At 35.4% G+C, this 18919-nt stretch overlaps 1 protein-coding gene across 4 annotated transcripts in view; it reads right to left on the bottom strand.

Annotated features, from left to right (window-relative positions):
* Window positions 1-18919, bottom strand: part of CNKSR2 (connector enhancer of kinase suppressor of Ras 2) — a 205929-nt gene that overhangs the window by 71798 nt on the left and 115212 nt on the right. For all 4 annotated transcript variants that reach the window (XM_026051981.1, XM_026051984.1, XM_026051998.1 and 1 more), the window contains 4 exons: window positions 15736-15869; window positions 12893-13104; window positions 8770-8859; window positions 6904-7118 (listed from right to left, as the gene is read on the bottom strand). In XM_026051981.1, the coding sequence (XP_025907766.1) occupies window positions 6904-7118; window positions 8770-8859; window positions 12893-13104; window positions 15736-15869 (651 nt within the window). The remainder of the gene's footprint in view (window positions 1-6903; window positions 7119-8769; window positions 8860-12892; window positions 13105-15735; window positions 15870-18919) is intronic.

The following is an 18919-nucleotide window of genomic DNA, read 5'->3' as shown; positions in this document are numbered from 1 at the left end:
TTCCTTTATATGGTTTTACTGAGACATTAGAGATTTTACTTTAGCAAACTGTGGAGGAGTGATTTCTTTCTCCTGCTGAAAGTCTAATTATACTGTTATTCTCTCTCATCTTCTCTGTCCAATTTTTGCTCCTTTGACTTATGCCAACCAGCCACCCATTCATCCAGTTTACACCCTTCTACCGGTCCTATCATCTGCAATACCGAATCATGCCACATTTGAAGAAGGAGTTTTAATATATTTATGAATAGGATTAAGTGAAAGTGATTAATTGCAATAACAGTGGACTAGACATGTAAGGTCTCTGTGTTACTCTGCTGATTGAGCTAGTCTAAAAATAGCACAATTGTTATCATCCATTAGCAAAGAAGTCATATGCTGTTCCTCTCTTGCCTTTTGTTTCAAGAATGTAAAAGATTTTGCCAAACCCAGCTGCAACATCTAGGTCTACCTTTTCTTGTAACAACCTTATAACTAGCACTTTCTCAAACCCATGATGGAGTAAAGCATGATTTGCTTATTGCTCTTGCTTAACTATTTCAACATTTTGTTCATTTTATGTGGCACACATGTCCCTCATGGTCTAGATGAAGTCGTTATTTTGATTTTAATAGCTTAATATTCACAGTCTAGGCTATTTGTACAGATTGTACTAAGCAATTTATTACTTTGTACTTGTCACTTTATTAAAGTGCTGCAATCAAAGGAAAGAATACATTCATTATCATGTAGGGTTTTTTTTCTTTTTGGAGTAGAGAAGCTGCCTAAGGGCTGGAACCACTCTTCTAGCCTCCTAATCTGAGAAATGTTCCTCATCTCTCTGAATCAGACATAAAAAAAAAACAACTAAAGAACACACACACACAAAGAGCTTCCAACTAAAAGAAACTCTATATATGTCTATACAGCCAAAGTTGAGTACAGGGACATTAGTGGCTGTGTCACAGGACTGGATTTCAGTCATCAAGGCAACAGGTAAGAATTTTTCTTTGTGTTTGTTCCCCTCACCAATTTTCCTCTTACTGAAATTTTTAATTGATGTTCTTCCAATAGTCTTGCAAAGTAAAAGGCCTTCTGTAACTGAACTCTGCTACAGAAAGCCGATACAAGAAAAGGATAAAAATTAATTAAGTGCTCATGATGCCTCCACAGCAAAACTGGGTACTCTAATCTGCATCGCATTGCATGAAAGTTTTTAGCAAAAAGAACTCCAAATCAGATTACAATTTAATTCAGCTCTGTGTATGCTGAAGAAAGTCGAGCTCCTTCCATTTCCACATATATGGATCTAGGCATTGTTCAAAATCAACAGCTTTGTTGCCTTGTTTCATGCTTACTGACAAGGAAATAGATAAGGAATTGAAGTCATAGTATAAGCTAAAGTTCTCTCTTACAACACTGTAAGAAGGTAACAAAACCCAGGTGAGATACAACCAGTATCACTTACAAATGGAAGAGATGTAAATGTAGTAAATGCCTCAGTCACATCTAGGTATCCTAGAATATATAATTTCAACCAGAGTTAAGTTATGCTAGACCTTCATAAACATATGAATGCTTGAGAAAAAATTAGGACATCTCAGGAGCTCAGCCTATTGGGCCAGTTCTACTGAGGTGCCTGAAAACCTATTTGGCATCTCAGGCATCTATAGAAAGCTATTTTTGCAATAACTAGATGTGGTAACAGAGATATTTTTTCACCACTGTGAAATTTCAGAAGTATATTCAACATCCAGTTGAGATTTGTATTTTCCCACCATTACAGTGGACACTAGTACATGTACAATTACATTTAGACTTTATGAAGTAACGTTAGCAGGCCAAATTTTTTCACAATTATGAAATATTTCACAACCTCTCACAATACTTCACAAATTCTTCATGAAGTTCATTTTATTTCTGGACATTTATTTAAAATTCAGTGTAGTTTCTTAGCCGGAAATAAAAAAGCCAATGCTTTTGAACTTCAGCTGAGTAAGTTTTTTAATCAAGTATTTGTGACAAATACCTTTTCAAGAAGGAGTTTAAAATTTCCTTTGCTGGTGATGGAGACTTGCAACTCTAAATCTGCAAGGCTTAGTATTACCCTAGCAATAGAGGCGCTAAAACAGCATGGAGAAAAACAAAAGCACTTCAAATATTAATGATAACAAAAATCATGGAAATGTTTGTGGACAGTATTTCTACTGTGCCTGTAGGTAAGAACGGACCTTGATATCAACAGCTAGATTTTTATTCTAAGGCAATTACCATTCTAACTCTAAGATAATTGTGAAAACATGAACAATGCAAAGGAAAAGAGAGCCTTGATATTTAAGTACTGCCATAGTTGGACTTCAAATAGTTTGAAGAAGAAAATGTACCAAGACCATCTGTTCTAACAGTAAAGTGACATTCTAGATTGCAGACACCTACTTAAAATCTGTGCAATTACATTTTCATTTTTTTCTATGAGCCTGTTTCTGTTTAATTACAAATACTCATACTAAAAAGTCACATAACAGAAACTCTTTAAGTACTGTAATGATAACAATTATAATAAACTGCTGGGTTTTGTAAGGCTTTTTTGGGAGGAGGAAATAGCCTTATATTATGCAATGCTTATTAGATACCATTTCTATTCAGAAGATTTCTGCAACAAATTGATTGGTAGTTTGTGTACAGGTTTATTAGGAAACTCATGAATATGTTCTGTGTTGCCTTAAATGCTAGCTACTGAGTGCTACAATTATGAGGCTTCATAAATATATGCCTATTCAATTCAAAAATTTCCATTAAAAATGTAGGCACTTTATGCTGAAGTACCTTCCTTTTTTCTTTCCTTTCAGGTTTGCTGTGGAGAGGAACAGGAGTATGGAAAAACCAGCCACTCATGCAGAGCTGGCTTTTGAGTTTTCAGAACAAGCTTTTGGTAAAGTTCTCTGCACTGAGATCATCTAAACATATACATTTTGAATTGAACTTTGAAAAATCACTTCCCTGCATTTTTCTCTGTGAGGAAAGGAGAAAAATATCTGGAAAAAGCACCACAATGTCTCCCCACAGGCAAAGTAGAAAGATGAGTGCTAGGTGCTCTGTAGATGCTCACTGGAATGAGTACTAAAGTTACTTATGTGAGCTGAGCATCATTAAGCTGTGCTCCAGCTACGTGGATAGTTATACTTGGCAAAAGATGGAAAAATGTGGGAAAAATGTGACAAGAAGTACAGAAACTTCAATGCAAACATAGTAAAACAAACAAAGAATGATTGCCAGCCTCAATGTTATTTCTCCTTTTTTTAAGGGAAGAATGCAATGTTAAAGATGGAGTGTGTACATATGCAAATACTACTGAAAACTATATTCTGCTTCATCTCTATTCATAGAGATGAAGCAGACATGAATCTCTAGGATAGAGATGAATCTCTAGGATAACTTTGTTTCCCACCTACACCCCTTCCTGAATCACCCATTTCAGATATATGAATTTAAAAATGCATAGTCTGCTTCATCTTCAAATAAAACTAGAATGAGCAAAAAAACTACTCTTGTTCTGGTTTACATAATTTTAAAGAGGCTTGTTATCAGCAAAGCGAGAAGCTGAAAGCACTTTTTAATCACTTCTCCTAAAATGATGAGTAATTCATTAGATATTGTCTAATATATAGGAACAAATGAACATAGTATTCAAATGGTACAGGTATAAGAGGGAGAGAACAAGGCCAGTAATATAACTTTGTTGGTGTAAGTATGAAAACAGTTTGTAAGCAAGGCTTTTTCTTGCAAAATTTTCTGCTATGCAAAACAGTTTGCATTTTTTCCCCAAGGTGCTGTTGTTCCTAAACTAACGGAAAGTTCTATCTATTTGGATAGGAGTATATTATTATTACCTTGATGTAGAACTTCTTTTTGCTTACTAAATAACTATATTATTTTCCTGTAAGAAAAATAAAGTGCTATATACTAAAGAAATTCCTATGCAGAATATTATAATGAACTTACTGAACTATAACTGTGTGTCAGAGCTTTCAGGTCCTGTTGCTCCAAAGGTCCAAAACAATTTTAATTGCACCACTTACGTGTACAGTACTAGATTACTTTGAAAACCTTTTTGCACACAGATTAGTAACAGCTCAAAAAGTTTGCCTTGGTTTAATACAAAATAATAAGTCTTTGTTGATATTTCTTCAGTAATACTGAAGAAAAAAAATAGCATGTAAAAACAACAACTTGGCTAGAAATCAACGGACACTGGAACCATTTCCTTTAGGCAGAAACAAAACAAAACATGGAGTTATCATCATTTCCAGTTTATAGGAATTTTATTGCCTGAAAGCAAAATTTTGACTTGTGGTAAGTGACACTAACAAAAATAGAATAATAAAAAAGTTTAATAGGTGAGAGGTAAATTACATCTCTCCAATCATTATGTTAACAAAAACAAATAACAACGGAGAAGCAAAACAGTTGTGCTGGCTTCCCTGGCTGAATCTGTGCATGAATATAGATTGACATCTTACTATGAATAGCAAGACGATAAAAGTAATGCCCAAGAAAGCACTCTTCTTGCACTGAATCATGTTCTTTCAGAGGTTCTCATTTGCAAATAATCCAAAGTCCTTGTTGCAACTTGGTAGCTGATTCTGAAAAGCTTATTTTGTAATAGGAAAACCACTTCTCAGTGATTATAAATAGAATTTTACATTTAAAAATGAATCACTTGTTTCTTTCTCCTATTTGTTACGTATAGCTTAATAAAACTGCGATACAGCCACATATGAGCTCTTTGTGATTTATCTATATTCCTTTCTTTATCTGCTCGTTGAACTGTGTATGTAATATTACCAGGAAATACTTCTCCCCCAACCACTACAAAGACTCCTCTCCAGGGCAGGCTGCTTAAACTCTTTCACTTCTCAGCTCATCTGTGCTATTGAGCATCTTTCTCCATATTTATCATCCATTCTTTACATCATCATTAGTAACAGCTATTCCAGCAGTAATTCCGGCTCTGCATTTTTGCAGTCCACTCAGTGATCTCTCCTGCATTGGCACATTTCAGACCAGAGTGTGAGCAGGCCTTGGTGTGCAGCAACACCACACAGCCCCTTCCGCAAGCTGGATAAGGCTTTCTCCATTTACTACGCTTGCGTCCCTTAAAGAGGGAGCTGTATTGTACCTTATGGGGGCAGCTGGATGGTATCTGGCTACAGGACCAGCTGTGCTTAGCTCTAGAGGGTTGTGAATGATCTCTGAAGGGCCACTTCCCTCTTTCCTGGGCACAAATCAAGGCATCAAGCTTCCTCTTTCCATTTATTTCCTGCACATCACTTCAAAACAGCTTGCAGATCAATACTGATTTGGATTCTGAAGAAAGAATAACATGCCTCTTCTTGTATAAATAAATAAACTCCTACTTGGCTTATCAAATGATGGCGAAGATTAATGGCCTTATGGATATGTCATTTAAAAGCACTCGTGCATGAAAATGGTTATCAGATACTGGTGGAGCTTGTGCTAACAGCTAAGTTTTTGTGGATGGATATCCAAACTACATGAAACTACAATAAAAATGTTAATACTAGGATTCTGTTCCTTAGTAACTTTCAAGCCAGAATTTTAAAGATATTTCCAGGTGATTTCTAATGGAAGTAACTGAGGAAAAACAAGGAAGGAACCTTAAAGTATATATATAAAAAACTCTTTTCAAAGTAGAAAAACTTGTTAAGAAATTTAATCTGCACTAGTGAAGGACTGCTATATGGAAGAAAGTGATGGAATGAGTTAATTCAAGGGGAAGGATAAGTGCTTTCCCAATGCATGAAAAGTGATCCAAATTTACTGTACCCTATACCTCTGTAGACGTTACAAAGTCCACTGTTACACAGATTATTTCTCCATTTCTTCTCTAAATATTTGACTTTGAGTCTCTCTTGGACTGACTAGATTCCTACCAGTAAAGACTGTAGAGCTTAAGAAGAGGACACAGTCTTGAGACACTTGCATACTTCTTTTGTTTATGTATTAGGGAAACACTACGTATCAGTCTGCTTTTGCAAATGGAAATCTCCCCACTATTGCATTCCCAAGTTACAAAAAGAGTGTAAGACTAAAGCTGGAGGTAAGAGAATAAGAAAATATTATCATCCTTGCACTTAGATTGCTACTAATAAACACGAATGGGAAGAGCATCCATTGCATCTAAAAGATCTGATTTAATTAAAACACACCACAAGCACATATAAAAGACATCCCTGAAATTTATCAGACTCACCTATACATGTAGTGCCAAAGGGAGTTTTAGAAACCAGCAGACCAGGCATTCAGGTGGTTTAAAAGGTTGAAAAAGTTCCATTAGTTTCAATTATCCTACACCAATTTATAATGTGATTATCCAAAGCGAAGTTTTACAACAGGAAACCCAGTTTACCTGTTCCCTATGGACTCAGCGGAGCTCCACCAGCCCTTGCTCACGCACTTTGCACAGAAGACCTCCTGACAAGCCCACACTGATCTGTGAGACACTGGCAGTTGAAATTACATTCTCTTTGTCGGAAATATTTCCAACAGAAGCAAGACAGCGAGATTGAGACAGCACACTCCTTTCCAAACACAACACTCACTCCATGATTTAAACAACAGTTATAGGTGTCCATCCTGCATTTGTAATATCAGAGTAATAACTCCAAAATACTTCTTTGGGATACAGCTATTGTCAGAAGAAGAGGAATCAATATACAATAACAGCAATCAAAAAAGCTTCAGCAGCACTATATTTTTATAAACTATTATATATTTATAAACTATTATTTTATGAACTATTATACATATTTTATATATATAAATATATATATATGTATATTAGATAAGACAGCCTCATTACAAGCATGGAGCAAAGATTTTTTTAATATTATTTTTACTCACATGATACAAAGTTGTTTCTGGTCCAGGTGTGCCCATAACTTCTTGCCTCAGTGAATCCATTTGTAAGCTAGGCAACAACGAGTAATGGCTTGGACTATTACTCTTGTCTCCCTTCTTTTTGGATTTTTTCCCAGTATCCTTTTTGCTATTCCTTTGAAACATGTATTCTTCTTGACCTATTTTCTCATTGCTCATATAGCGAAGTAACGAATTTTCTTTGAAAGAAACAAAAAAAAGCAAGGGAGCATTGTTAACTGTCACATGGAGAATAATCTCCCTTCCAAAACAGACAACATTCCTGCATCTGGTAGATCTGAGATTCTAAGTCTTGGTGGCTATCTCATTAACTAAACATATTTATCTCTTTGGTCTGGATATAATAAGAAAATAGTGAATCTTTTGGTAGGGAAAAGACTGAAAACACTCAGAGTTTTGTGGTTTCTCTGACAATAAGAACAGAACATAAAAGAAACTCCGTAACTATAAAGGCTGTCTTGAGAATTTAAAAAAAGATAGTGCTAGCACAACTTATAATGACATTTGCAACTTTTTTTTTTCTTTTTTTTTTTTTTTAAGCAAGACAAGTAAATGTAAATGACTGGGATGTCATACATTCACAAGTAATTTGCTTTAAACATTCTCCTGACTTTGTTCTCTTTAGCATTCATGCTTTCTATGAATACTCTTCCAGCATCTATCAGTTGGTAGCCAATGGATATTTTGAGCCAGATGAAGTGTTTGTGAACTTAAAAAACCTAAACATATTTGTCTTTCATGAGCTTGTCTAATCTTTGTTTGTATTCCTCTAAACTTCACACAATTGCCTGTGTTAAAGGGATCCTCAGTCTGAATCCGTAGTGAATGAGGAGTCATCTCTTTTTATATCTAACCACTAGTGGACAGAAGCATTTGATATTTCACAGTTTTTGTACTGGAAGGGGAAGCGACCGGCCTATCCACTCATTTCATTCTACACAAGGTTTTAATAAAACTGTAGCAGATCCTGCCTATGCTCTTCCACATAAATGAAGTCCAACCTACTTAATCATTCCTTTTATGGAAGCTATTGCACATATACCATCAGCTTTGCTGCTGTTCCCTGAACCATTCTCAATTCTTCTATTATTTTTTTTTTTTTAAGAGCTGGAGAGATTGGAATCATACATGTACCTAACATGCAATAACTTATAGAGCAGTGCTTTGCATTATTTTCCAAATTATTTTTAACAGTGTTTTCTTTTTTTGGTCCTTATTGAGCACTGAGCTGATGCTTTCATTCTTGGGATGTTTTTTTAAGATATTATTGCAGAGTGATTCTAGTCAGCTCAGAGGTTATAATTTCATATGTGAAGTTACATAGCTGAGCCTTCCAAACCAGAACTTTGAAGAACTCATCTTGACTATTTCGATCTGCTCTAGAATGTTTTTCACTCCAAAAGAACTTACAAAGACAAAGAAACTTAACAAGTAATTCTCACACTGGCATAACAATATATAGCAATAAAAACACTATATTATAAAAGCTTAAATTTTCCAAAAGAACTGTATAATTCCATTCAATCGATAAAATATCAATATCACTGAAGTTAAACCAAACTGCAGTGATTTGAAGCTGTGATTTCCTCTTGCCTGGTTGTGAAATCCTAATAGAAGCTATGAGAAAAATTAAGTGTATATATATATATTATATATATTATATATATATATATATTATATATATATAATGGAAGACCCCCAAGCCAGGCTCACAGAAATATACAATTAACCCAGCCCTCATCAAAATGAGGGCTTGAAACATATTATCATAGCTTAAATGGGGATAAAAACTATAACATCATGTTCAAGATGTATGTCAAAATCACTTACCTCTCCTACTATCTCTTTTTATTTTATTGGGGTCTTCATAATCCCCCACCCAATTATATTCTACTGGCATAGAAATAGGCCTTAGTTTCCCTGGAAACAGAGGAAAAAATGAGATCACGCACCATTTTATAGAGCAGTGTTAAACTAACATTCTTTAAAAGAAAGAACAAATTAAATGATAATGTGATTATTCTACAGGATTGCTTATGAAAGAGGTTTCAGCACAGCTTCTGAACAAGAGGTTAAAACAGGAGTTTTATGTTCTTTAAAAGGACAAAAAGCAGCTAGGTATTTCAGAGCTTTTTTATTTTTTTTTTAAGCTTGGGAAATAAATCCAGTGCCTACTAAATCATGAACACTCAGACTGAGCTTTCTCCAAACGTATTCAGTTTACAGATTAGTTTTCACTGTGCAATATCTGTTTATTATTCTGCAAGGCCCTGGTACACACATGGAGAGAATGGTTGGAAAGCATAAAGAAGGAATTGTTTCTAACAGAAACACGTGCACATCACCAAAGTACCTTCACAAATAGCATCTTTGCTGGTGGGCTTAAAAGACCCATCAGTGACTGAATGAGAAAGGAAACAGAAAACCTCTATTTGTAATTTCTTTTTATATCATTTCACCCACAGAAAAACAGTCTGTTAGCACTGGAAAAATCACTTTGATCTCAGAAGACAAGAAGAAACAGAAAAACTGAAAACTACTATATATTTGTAAAGCCTGAATTTGGAAGCTGCTCAAGTGATTTTTTAAAAAGCTGGAAAATATGTTTACTGCTTAAAAGTCCGCAAATACAGATGGAAATTCAGTGAAAATATGCTATGCAAATTCATACAGCTACTTAGAAACCTGATTTTTTTAACAAGTTAAGTAATACATTGAAACAAAGACCAGAGTAACATGACACAAGACAGACTGTAAACAAATATTTTCAGAAATAAGGTCTTTCTTTGCTCTTTTTTAAATCAGTCCACTAGTCATGTTGCATAAAAGTGAGTAAATATTTTTTTTCTAAGCTTAGCAGAGCTCAAACTAAAATCTTAAAAGTCTTCTAATGTATTTCACTAGAAAACTTCCTCAATAAAGATGATCGGTCCCATTCATTCATGTTCAGTCAAAAGATGCTGGTAAAAAAGACATCTGGTTATATTCAATACAAATATTCAGAGATGTCTATCTACCCATTTAAATATGGCATCCACTGAAGGGCATCAGTCCCATGCGAACCGTGTAACAGGAAAAAGTTGTAATGACTTTATTAAAAAAGAACAGGATATCATAGTGATCTCAGAAAAGAAAAAGCTAGAAGTTCCTTATGGATTGCAGGTTTCATTTGCAAGTACAGCATTACTCAGAAAATACAGCTAACATATTTAACTTTTTTTATTTATGATTTGTTTAACTATTTATGGACACATGTATAAGTCTGATTGAAGCCAGGGAGATTTTAAGCTTGTAGTTAAGAAATCACTTCCTGAGAGGATATGTAGTAGCCTCATGTATATTTGAACAGAACCCTCAATAGGTACTTCTAGAAATACAACTTTCTTTTCTGTGTGACACTTAATTCACAATATGGGATACAAGGCACTTTCATGTGTAAAAAGATCCACAAGATATAAAATCAAATAGAGCTTGATTACAATCAAAGGCTATAGCATTTTCTACCTGTCAGTATAACTGCAATGACCAGCTGTGTGAATGATACTCCTTCATTTGCATGGCATTTCTGCTAATTAACTTGTTAGCCCACACGGATCTACTAAATCTGCTTTCCCTGGATCCTACACTTAGGAAAATGTCTTTTGGTTGTGAAGGCTGGCTCACGAAGGCCAATTAGCAACAATTATGCAACAGCTGGAAGCCAGAAAGTGCATGAGAGAGAAATCTCTTTACTAAGGTTGTCAAAAAACATCAATAGGCTCCTAAAGAGCAATTATGAAGGGCTCTGTTAACCTCTTAGGAAGGAAGACTGCGAAGCAGTAAAAGAAAAAAAAAGAAAATAATGTCACCACATAATTAATGAGTGCACATTTAAAACAATTATTTTTTGAGCCCCCTTAACACTGCTTGACCTTCTTTAATAAGGCATGATGAAAAAGAAGACTGTGATCTTCACATTCCAGGTTTCTGTGAAATCTGGAGGTTGTGGCCAGCCACAAATCTTATGCTAACTAATGCCATGTGGGAAAGTTCATAACTTAATGCTGAAATGGTAATATTCTTAGAAAATAAACTTAACTGAAAACAGACCCTATGGTCTGAATTCATTAAAAATGTAATGAGGTTAAAAGTGAAAAGTTATATAATAAATGTGTTAAATAATGGTAGCACAATCTTTGATCCATGCATTTATACTCTTTCTGCTAATGAAAAAAGAAGATAAAAAGCTATCTGCTAGCCATATAATGGATTCAGCAATCCTTGAATACAAAATGTGGTCTTCTTCACTCTAGACTGCTAGGATTAAAAGTTAAAATCAGGGACAACAAGCATCTTTTTTAATGGATGTATGACTGTAGCCACCAATTTTACAGTTGAAATGGAGGAGTAATTAAATTGATATATTAACTTTAAACACTTAGCGGTTATTTCATACAGTATGGGTAGTCTTGGAAAACACCTGAAAATGCTTCAGAATCAAAAGGATACTGAAAATTTGGCAGCAAGACTGTGTGGCTCTGTAAAACAAGTGTATTTTTTATGAAAATATATCCTTTAGCATTCTCTAACTATATCTCCAAGAGTCCTGAGGATATGATTGGCAGCTCAGATTCAGCTCATCTCTACATTCCCAGGTGATTCTGGAGCTCTGCTGTATGATGTACCAAATCCGTACTTCCTCAGAAATTATGTCTGTCTTCTCAAAGCAGAATGATGCCTGAGTTATTGTAGTTACTCCAACATACAGCTTGTGCTCAGTTTAGTCGTTAAAACAACACAGAAACCAGGGCAAAAATATATTTAGGTATGTGCTTAGCTAACAATATAAAATAAATAATAGTAACAATAATATCTTTTTTCAAGGCAAGCTTATCCTTCATATTATAGCTATGATCAAGGAATTCAGCTAATTTTTTTACGTAAAAATCTGCAGACTCTACCCAAAACATTTTTGCCTTCCTTGCTTTGCCACAGAAATCTGGGAAGAATGCAATAAGGTGAATGTGTAAAACAAAATGAGATTCTCTGTTCATTTTCTTCTATATTCTAACAGCTCTATTCTATATTCTAGAAGCTCTACAATTCTACAATTTTGCATTTGGTAACAGAAAAGCAATTATCCTAGTCCAAAGATAACAAGCTGTAATACAAGCTAAGGGAAGAGTTCCAATTGCGTGAAAGGGAAAATAACAGAGCATCAAGGTCAGAGGACTCAAACTCTCACCAGAATTTGTTTCAACATTCTCACCCTATGTAGGTCAAAATCCAGGCTGTGGAAGTACCAGTATGAATACATGTTTGTATTTACATACATAATTCTTTCTTGGACAACACACAACCTCAAAAAAGAGGGATTGCCATATATAGGCAGTTACAGGAGGTTAATATTATATTACAAAAAAAAAAAAAAGCATATTATCACTCAATTCTAGCACTAGAAAAAAATAAAGGAGTTTTAAAGAGCATTGCAGCATGAAAGCAGCATGCCATCACTTGTCAAATCTGCTTTTGATCTTTAGAATGATCATATCAGGGTAAATTCTTCTAATATAGCATGTTCTAAAATGATGAAATGGGTGCCCTCATATTGGGAGCCCATTTCCATCCTGTATTTTTAGTATAAAGAATTGGTTTCTGACAAAATGGTACTGCAGCACAAGCCAGAAAATCAAGCTGATCCAATTAAGAATATGGATTTTGTCTAAAACTTCCAGACAGACAGATCATTGGTACAAAACCGGACTCCCTTTATCATAAGCAATGCATTTTCTCCATGTGCAGAGTAAGCTCTTAGGCTTAGTTCAGACTAAACAAAACTGAATTCTTCATAAAATCAATGGCCACTGAGAACATTTTTATGCTTAAATACAAAAGCAGATGCATGAAAAAATATAAGATCAAAATAAGGAAAGATTAAGAAAGATTACAAAAAACTATCAGATTAATACCATACCATATGTTGGTGTGCTCTCTCTCCTCCCAGGACCGCTCGTTCTTCCTTTCTCATATTCATAGCAGTATAAAACTGCATCTTCTTCAACGACATTAAAGCGCTTCCGATATTCTTGGTCAAGGAATGAATTTGGAGATTCGGATCCTGTGTGAACCGGCTTGCCCACTATGTGTCTGCCAACATCATCACACGGAAGATTTCCCTTTTCGTCCCTTCAGTAAACAAGAGAAAGTTTTAATCTACTGGGACATTTGCAGTTTTCTACTGTTAATATTTCAATAAATATGGAAATATGTCTGAAGAGAAAATGGGTGCCATAGACCAGTGCCAGGATCATATATCACATATGCACGCAGACACACATAAGTGTCAGTTATCCCACATATCTCTCCATATTCATTTCCAATACAGACCCTATCTATCTTACTGTTTTTTTTCTGTTTTTTGTTTTGTGAAGGAAACTTAAAATAAAAATGTATCTACTTTTTTGGTTTCCGATGAAAAGCACCATGCAAATAAAGATGACGTACATCTACGCTTTTGCTCTTCCTTTTGGAAGCACCCAATGGAAGCACCATTTTGTATTTTAGGGAAAGGTGACAACACTGATGTTACTCTTTTATACTTTCACATTTTTAAATATATTAGGCAGCTCTTCCCCACAATAGCAAAAAATAAACAGAAGCAGATGCTGGGCAGTTTGTTAATGCCCCAAATAAAGGTTCGCTTAAATGCAGTTAACATATTCTAATAAATAAATAAAATTAAAAAAGCCTGCAGAAGTGCCAAAACGGATCATGCAGAAAGACTATATGCTCTGTGACAGGTCTCTGATATGAACTGTAGCCCATGATGATTATGATGACAAAAGAAGGTTCAAAAGTACATGGCTTAATCTTCCTGTAAGATTGCAGATTGTACTAATAAGCAAGTTAACATTTAATCAGAATTGGTCCAACTTCGTGCATTAACATCACAATTTAAGAAGTGTTATTAATAAATAATCAAAACACATGTTAAAATTTTCAGTTTCTACAGCAAAACAGCTGACTGCCCAGAAACTAGTAAAAATACTCTGAGAAAAAAATGTTTTTTACTAAACAATAAAAATAATACTGTCATGATCAGCATCAGTACAAAGACACTACTTTTTTCATGTTGGTACAATTTCAGTTTCAAGGTTGATGGTTTTCACCAGTTAACTACTTCAGTCAAAGAGAAACCTAAAGACTATGGGCTCTTCTTGCTTTGTTTTGCATTCCAGAGTTTTTATCGTAATGGTTTCAAAATCAAATGCTTGTATTCTTCTGTACAGTTTTTGAAAACTGTGTTCTTAAAATTGTATTTACATGGGCATAACAAATGATCTAGTCATGAGACAGATGAAAGACATATTTAATCCCTATGAACAATTCAAGTACAATTACTGACAATGTTTTTATGTAATCACAAGAAAAAAGCTAATCTAGTTACTGAACTAGACTATATATTGTTTGTCACTTTAAGATGGCTACTATTTTATTAGCCAACAGGGCAGATGTTTCACAATCAACATAAAATGACAATGATGAGAAGGATCTTTCCTTTTTCCCAGAAATAGAAAACAGGCTGGGTAACAGATAAGGCAGTGATAATGAAAGAATATAGGGTTCTGGTCATAGCTTTATAAAAGGGCTGTGACACCACCTAAATTATGAAGTGAAAAGTCACTATTTTTCTCTGGAAGGTTTTCCTTATACATCTCTGATGAGTAAGAATTTATCATAGAAACACAATTTCTCCTTCCCACTGGGCTGTTTAATTTGCCATACACCTCTCTCCTGGATAAGCCCCAGGGAAACTCAGTAGCAGGCCACACATCATATTAATTGGCTTGAAGAGTTACTGATATGTGAGTCTAAGAAAAACTCAAGTACAAGAAACTCTTGTACAAGAAAGGACATGCTGCCCTTACAATCTTTAAAAAAGTTAACTAAAAGCAAAGTAAATCAAGCAGTAATTTAAAAATACACTAAGCGTACATGCAACATTCCGAATCTAGTAATAAAGAAGAAACTTTAGAAACACTGATTCCTCTAAAAAAAAAATCTCCTATGTCTCTGTGCACTTATTATAACTTACACCAAGAATGTTTAACAGTTTTTGGAAAGCAAAACATGCTTTTCACAATTCAGTTGAGGTCACGTGAGGGTGGAACTATGAGTATGCAGCTCCTCTGGCTCAGTCTGGGAAGCCAGAGACATGCAGGGACAGAGGCGAAAGTGCCTCTTGCAGGTGGCAGCCTGGAGTGGCTGTGCATTTATGGCACGTGGAGTCACTGCAGAGAATAGACGGTGGCCACACAAAAAGGCATTCTTAAAATTGCTGATACTAACAAACTAAATCAATCAGAAAAAATAAATCCTACGGCTGAGCAAAATAGTGCTCTGACTGTCAAAGCTGTTTTTTTTTTTTTTTTTTTTTTGGCTTTTGGCTTTTGCTCCTTGTTGTGTTATGTCTTCTAGCCAAGGGGACAGATATAACTTTTATCCTACTTACAGATTCAGGATTTGGGGTAATTTTTGCTCTTTGGAAATAGACTGCTATGGGAACTAGATTATCCTATACTTGAGAAAACATGGTTTTGCACCTTCCTTTGCAAAGGATACTGTTTGGCAGAGAAGCTATTGCTTCAGACTGCTGTGAGTCTAGCTCAGCATATCTACTGCAAATAACCATCCCCTGCAAAATCAAGTATTATTGGCCTAGTTCTGCAGCTCCAGGCAAGAATAGAATACTTGGTTATTTTACAAGTATTTTTTGCCCATAAATTGTACCTGAAATGATTTTTTTTTTTTTTTTACCTGGGAACATAAGGTTCTGTTGGTGGAGGGGGTATGTAGAGATCCTGCAGGGCAGAACTGTCTCTTTTCGTAGGCGTGCTGATAGTGCTGGATGGCGTAGCAACACTGCTTGTAGGGCTTCTAGGAATAAGAGGCTGATTAAAAGAGAGAAAGACAGAGAGAGAACCATGATTATCTGCATATTACCCATTTTCTCTGAAAAAAAAGCAACAACAAAAAAATAGTTATTTTAGAAAATTAAGCAAACATTTCAAATGCTTTGTGAAATGTTAAACTTTCTGGAAAAAAAACGCTCATGATAAATATATATTCACATGTACAAATGGACATATATTTTGCTTATAGAATTGACTTCTCTGATTTTCTCTCTCCTTTTCCTCTTTGCAAAGCAATATTATTGCCAGTGCCTACAAAAGCAGTAATCAGTAGTACCACTGGTGAAATCTTTATGAGTAAATAGCACATAAAATCCAATGAATTCTTTAATTAAACTAACACAATCTAGTGTTTACAGTAAAAGGTGCGTAAGTAGGCGTTAAATAGAATGTCATCCTTCCCCTATCTGCTTTACTGCTTAAGAATTAACTGTAAAATCTCCGGTCTGTGCCTGCAGATGCCGTAAAATTTGATGCATCCTCAGAGCACACGGCCTATGAGACAGAACAAACTGGAAATTGTGATTACTCTTCATTCCCCTGGGCACACTGCTGACAAGTAACATTTACTTCCAGGTGAATAAGTTGTACCTTCCCTGCAGAATAAACATGCACTCTAGCTACCATTCCAGTCCAAACAAGATCCTACCCGTTAATCACATTATTGCTCTTCCTTGAATTAAGCACCACTTTTTCTTCCTCCACTTAATTGCCACTGCCTGGCTAGCTAAATAATGACCAAACTCTTTCAGAGTTTATTAGCTCACCATATGGCTGGAAATGATAGCAGGATTTGCAAACTGTCACTACACAGATTCAGAAAAACAAAATGAGAAGCAAACGTGAAATGCTCTCGTCTTCCTAATTCCTAGCCTATATTTCTCGATTTGTCTGTTAAATGTAAGCAGAAGAAACAGAAAAATGGCAAAGAACTAAGCACAATCTTCGTGCACTCTAAAATTAATCCAATATGAAATGACTTGTGTCTTGAAAGAGTTCTTTCCCCTCCATCTTCTTGAAAACTAATGGAGAAAAAAAGTGGTGGGAATAGGGTGTTCACTACACTTAACATTTTGTGACCCAAAAAACTGCTGGAGGACATGAATATTTAACATTGCATTTACTGCAGATAAGTTGTGAAGACAGACTAAACAGACACTTAAGGAGACTCTTCTGCCAGCACTACCAGCACTATTAAGAATACTTTGTGACAGAACAACGGGGCATTCCTGTGCAGAATAATCAGTTCTCATTTTCTAGATATTAATCTTGAGAGTGCAGCAGCACTCCATGACTGCGAAAAGCTCCAAGAATTCAACAGCATGGACTTTTCGAAAAGTTGGCCTTTCATAAGCTCATGATAACCATGCCTAATGCTTACCAAGTAAAGCCTCCACTGCAAATCTTGCCTTATTTTTTTCTCTGTCAGTATTATAAGAATAACACCTGACACCAAGGAGACCTGACCACTTTAACCAGTTACTGCCATATTTTATCTGGAAACTTTAGGAATAGAATCCTGCTATATTTAATCTCCAAAATAGCAAATTAATGTTTAAATTTTTATAGTAAAACTTTCCCAGGGTATTTTCAGGACAATAGCTATGTGGTCATGCAATTTTTGTCTTTCTGCATATCAGAAGTCCATACAACCATAAACAATGACACTGTTTAATTCTTTCTCACTTGATTTAATGTGAATATTGTGTAATTTGGACCAATGACAGATAAACACTATTTGCAGGAAGAGGGAGAGAAAGACACACACAGAAAAACCAACAGATAAAAGACGTTACAGCCACTATAAACAAGCAGAAGAACAAGGTCTGCAAAACTGAAAACTTAGGTCTGTGGCAGAACTGAAAAAAAACAAAAGAGGAAAAAAAACCACATTAAAACCTCTAAGAAAACTCTTCCACAGAAATACAAGTCTTATCTGTGACACTGTAACCATAGATGCTCTTGAACCACTTAATAAAGCAACACTGATTATTTCCTTTCTAATATCTCACACTTTTCTGACAAGTATATTTTGTGGCTTGGTGAGTAGCTTGTAAAATGGATTTTCCCTCCAAATCAAAATATCTTTTTAAGCACCGGCTGCTGCTGTGCATGGCTCACAAAGGTGGGAAGAGGGAACAGAAGATGATCTGGGTAGAGATATTTATTCCAATTCACTTCATTTTTTGAGGAGGAAGATCTCTGTGTGGGTATAGAAGGGGAGAGAGGTCCTAAGACCTGAACTCATGGCAATCAATAGGAGTTTAAGGTTTTCACCATGTAAGGAAATTGGGGCTCAAGCAGAATTGTCATCTTAGGTCAGGTTGGTGAGGCTCTTGGGGCCTTAGATGCCTTCTAGGGGGCTATGTTAAAGATTTTCCCTTGTGTTACAGCCTGGAATATCCAGGCTTAAAGACTAAATATTCCCAAGACAGGCTTAATTTCTGGAAAATTCCACTGCTGAAGTTGAGGAAATCTGCTGAGTAACTTCACTGCAGAAAGTCCATAAGTCCTTGATAACACACAGTTCAGATGTACAAGCTGGCTTGCCTATCAGAACAGTTTGCTGGGACATTGTGGAAATCAATGGGGTTTAAGTGTCTTTGAGGAAATCATCGTTTTAGTTCATCTCTTGTCTAGGCAAGGCAGTTAAAAAGGCGAGTGCAACAGGAAAAAGTAGTACTCAGTCTGAGAGAGAAATGCACAAGTAATCCCAGTAGCTTGAAGCTCTGAAGGGAAAAGATTTCAGCCAAACTATTCCCATGCTAGACAGTGGGTCTTTCCAGATCTGTGTCATACTGCCAAACTCAACCCTTAAGCTTACTTCCACAAAAAAAGAAAGCCAATGTGACTGCAACTGAAGAAAAATAAGTATATAGATATAAATAGTCTTCTTTATATAAATATATATATACATGTAAAAATGGGTATACATATATACATACATTATCACCACTTCTCCAGATAAGTCACTAAGTTCTTTTAAAAGAATTGCTCCACAGTGAAACCATTTAAATGGTCTCTCCTTT

The sequence above is a fragment of the Nothoprocta perdicaria genome, unplaced genomic scaffold (assembly GCF_003342845.1).
Source record: "Nothoprocta perdicaria isolate Ctin4 unplaced genomic scaffold, notPer1 scaffold_112, whole genome shotgun sequence".
Taxonomy (NCBI): Eukaryota; Metazoa; Chordata; class Aves; order Tinamiformes; family Tinamidae; genus Nothoprocta; species Nothoprocta perdicaria.
Note: the sequence above shows the minus strand (reverse complement) of the source record. Positions and strands in the feature narration are given on the sequence as shown.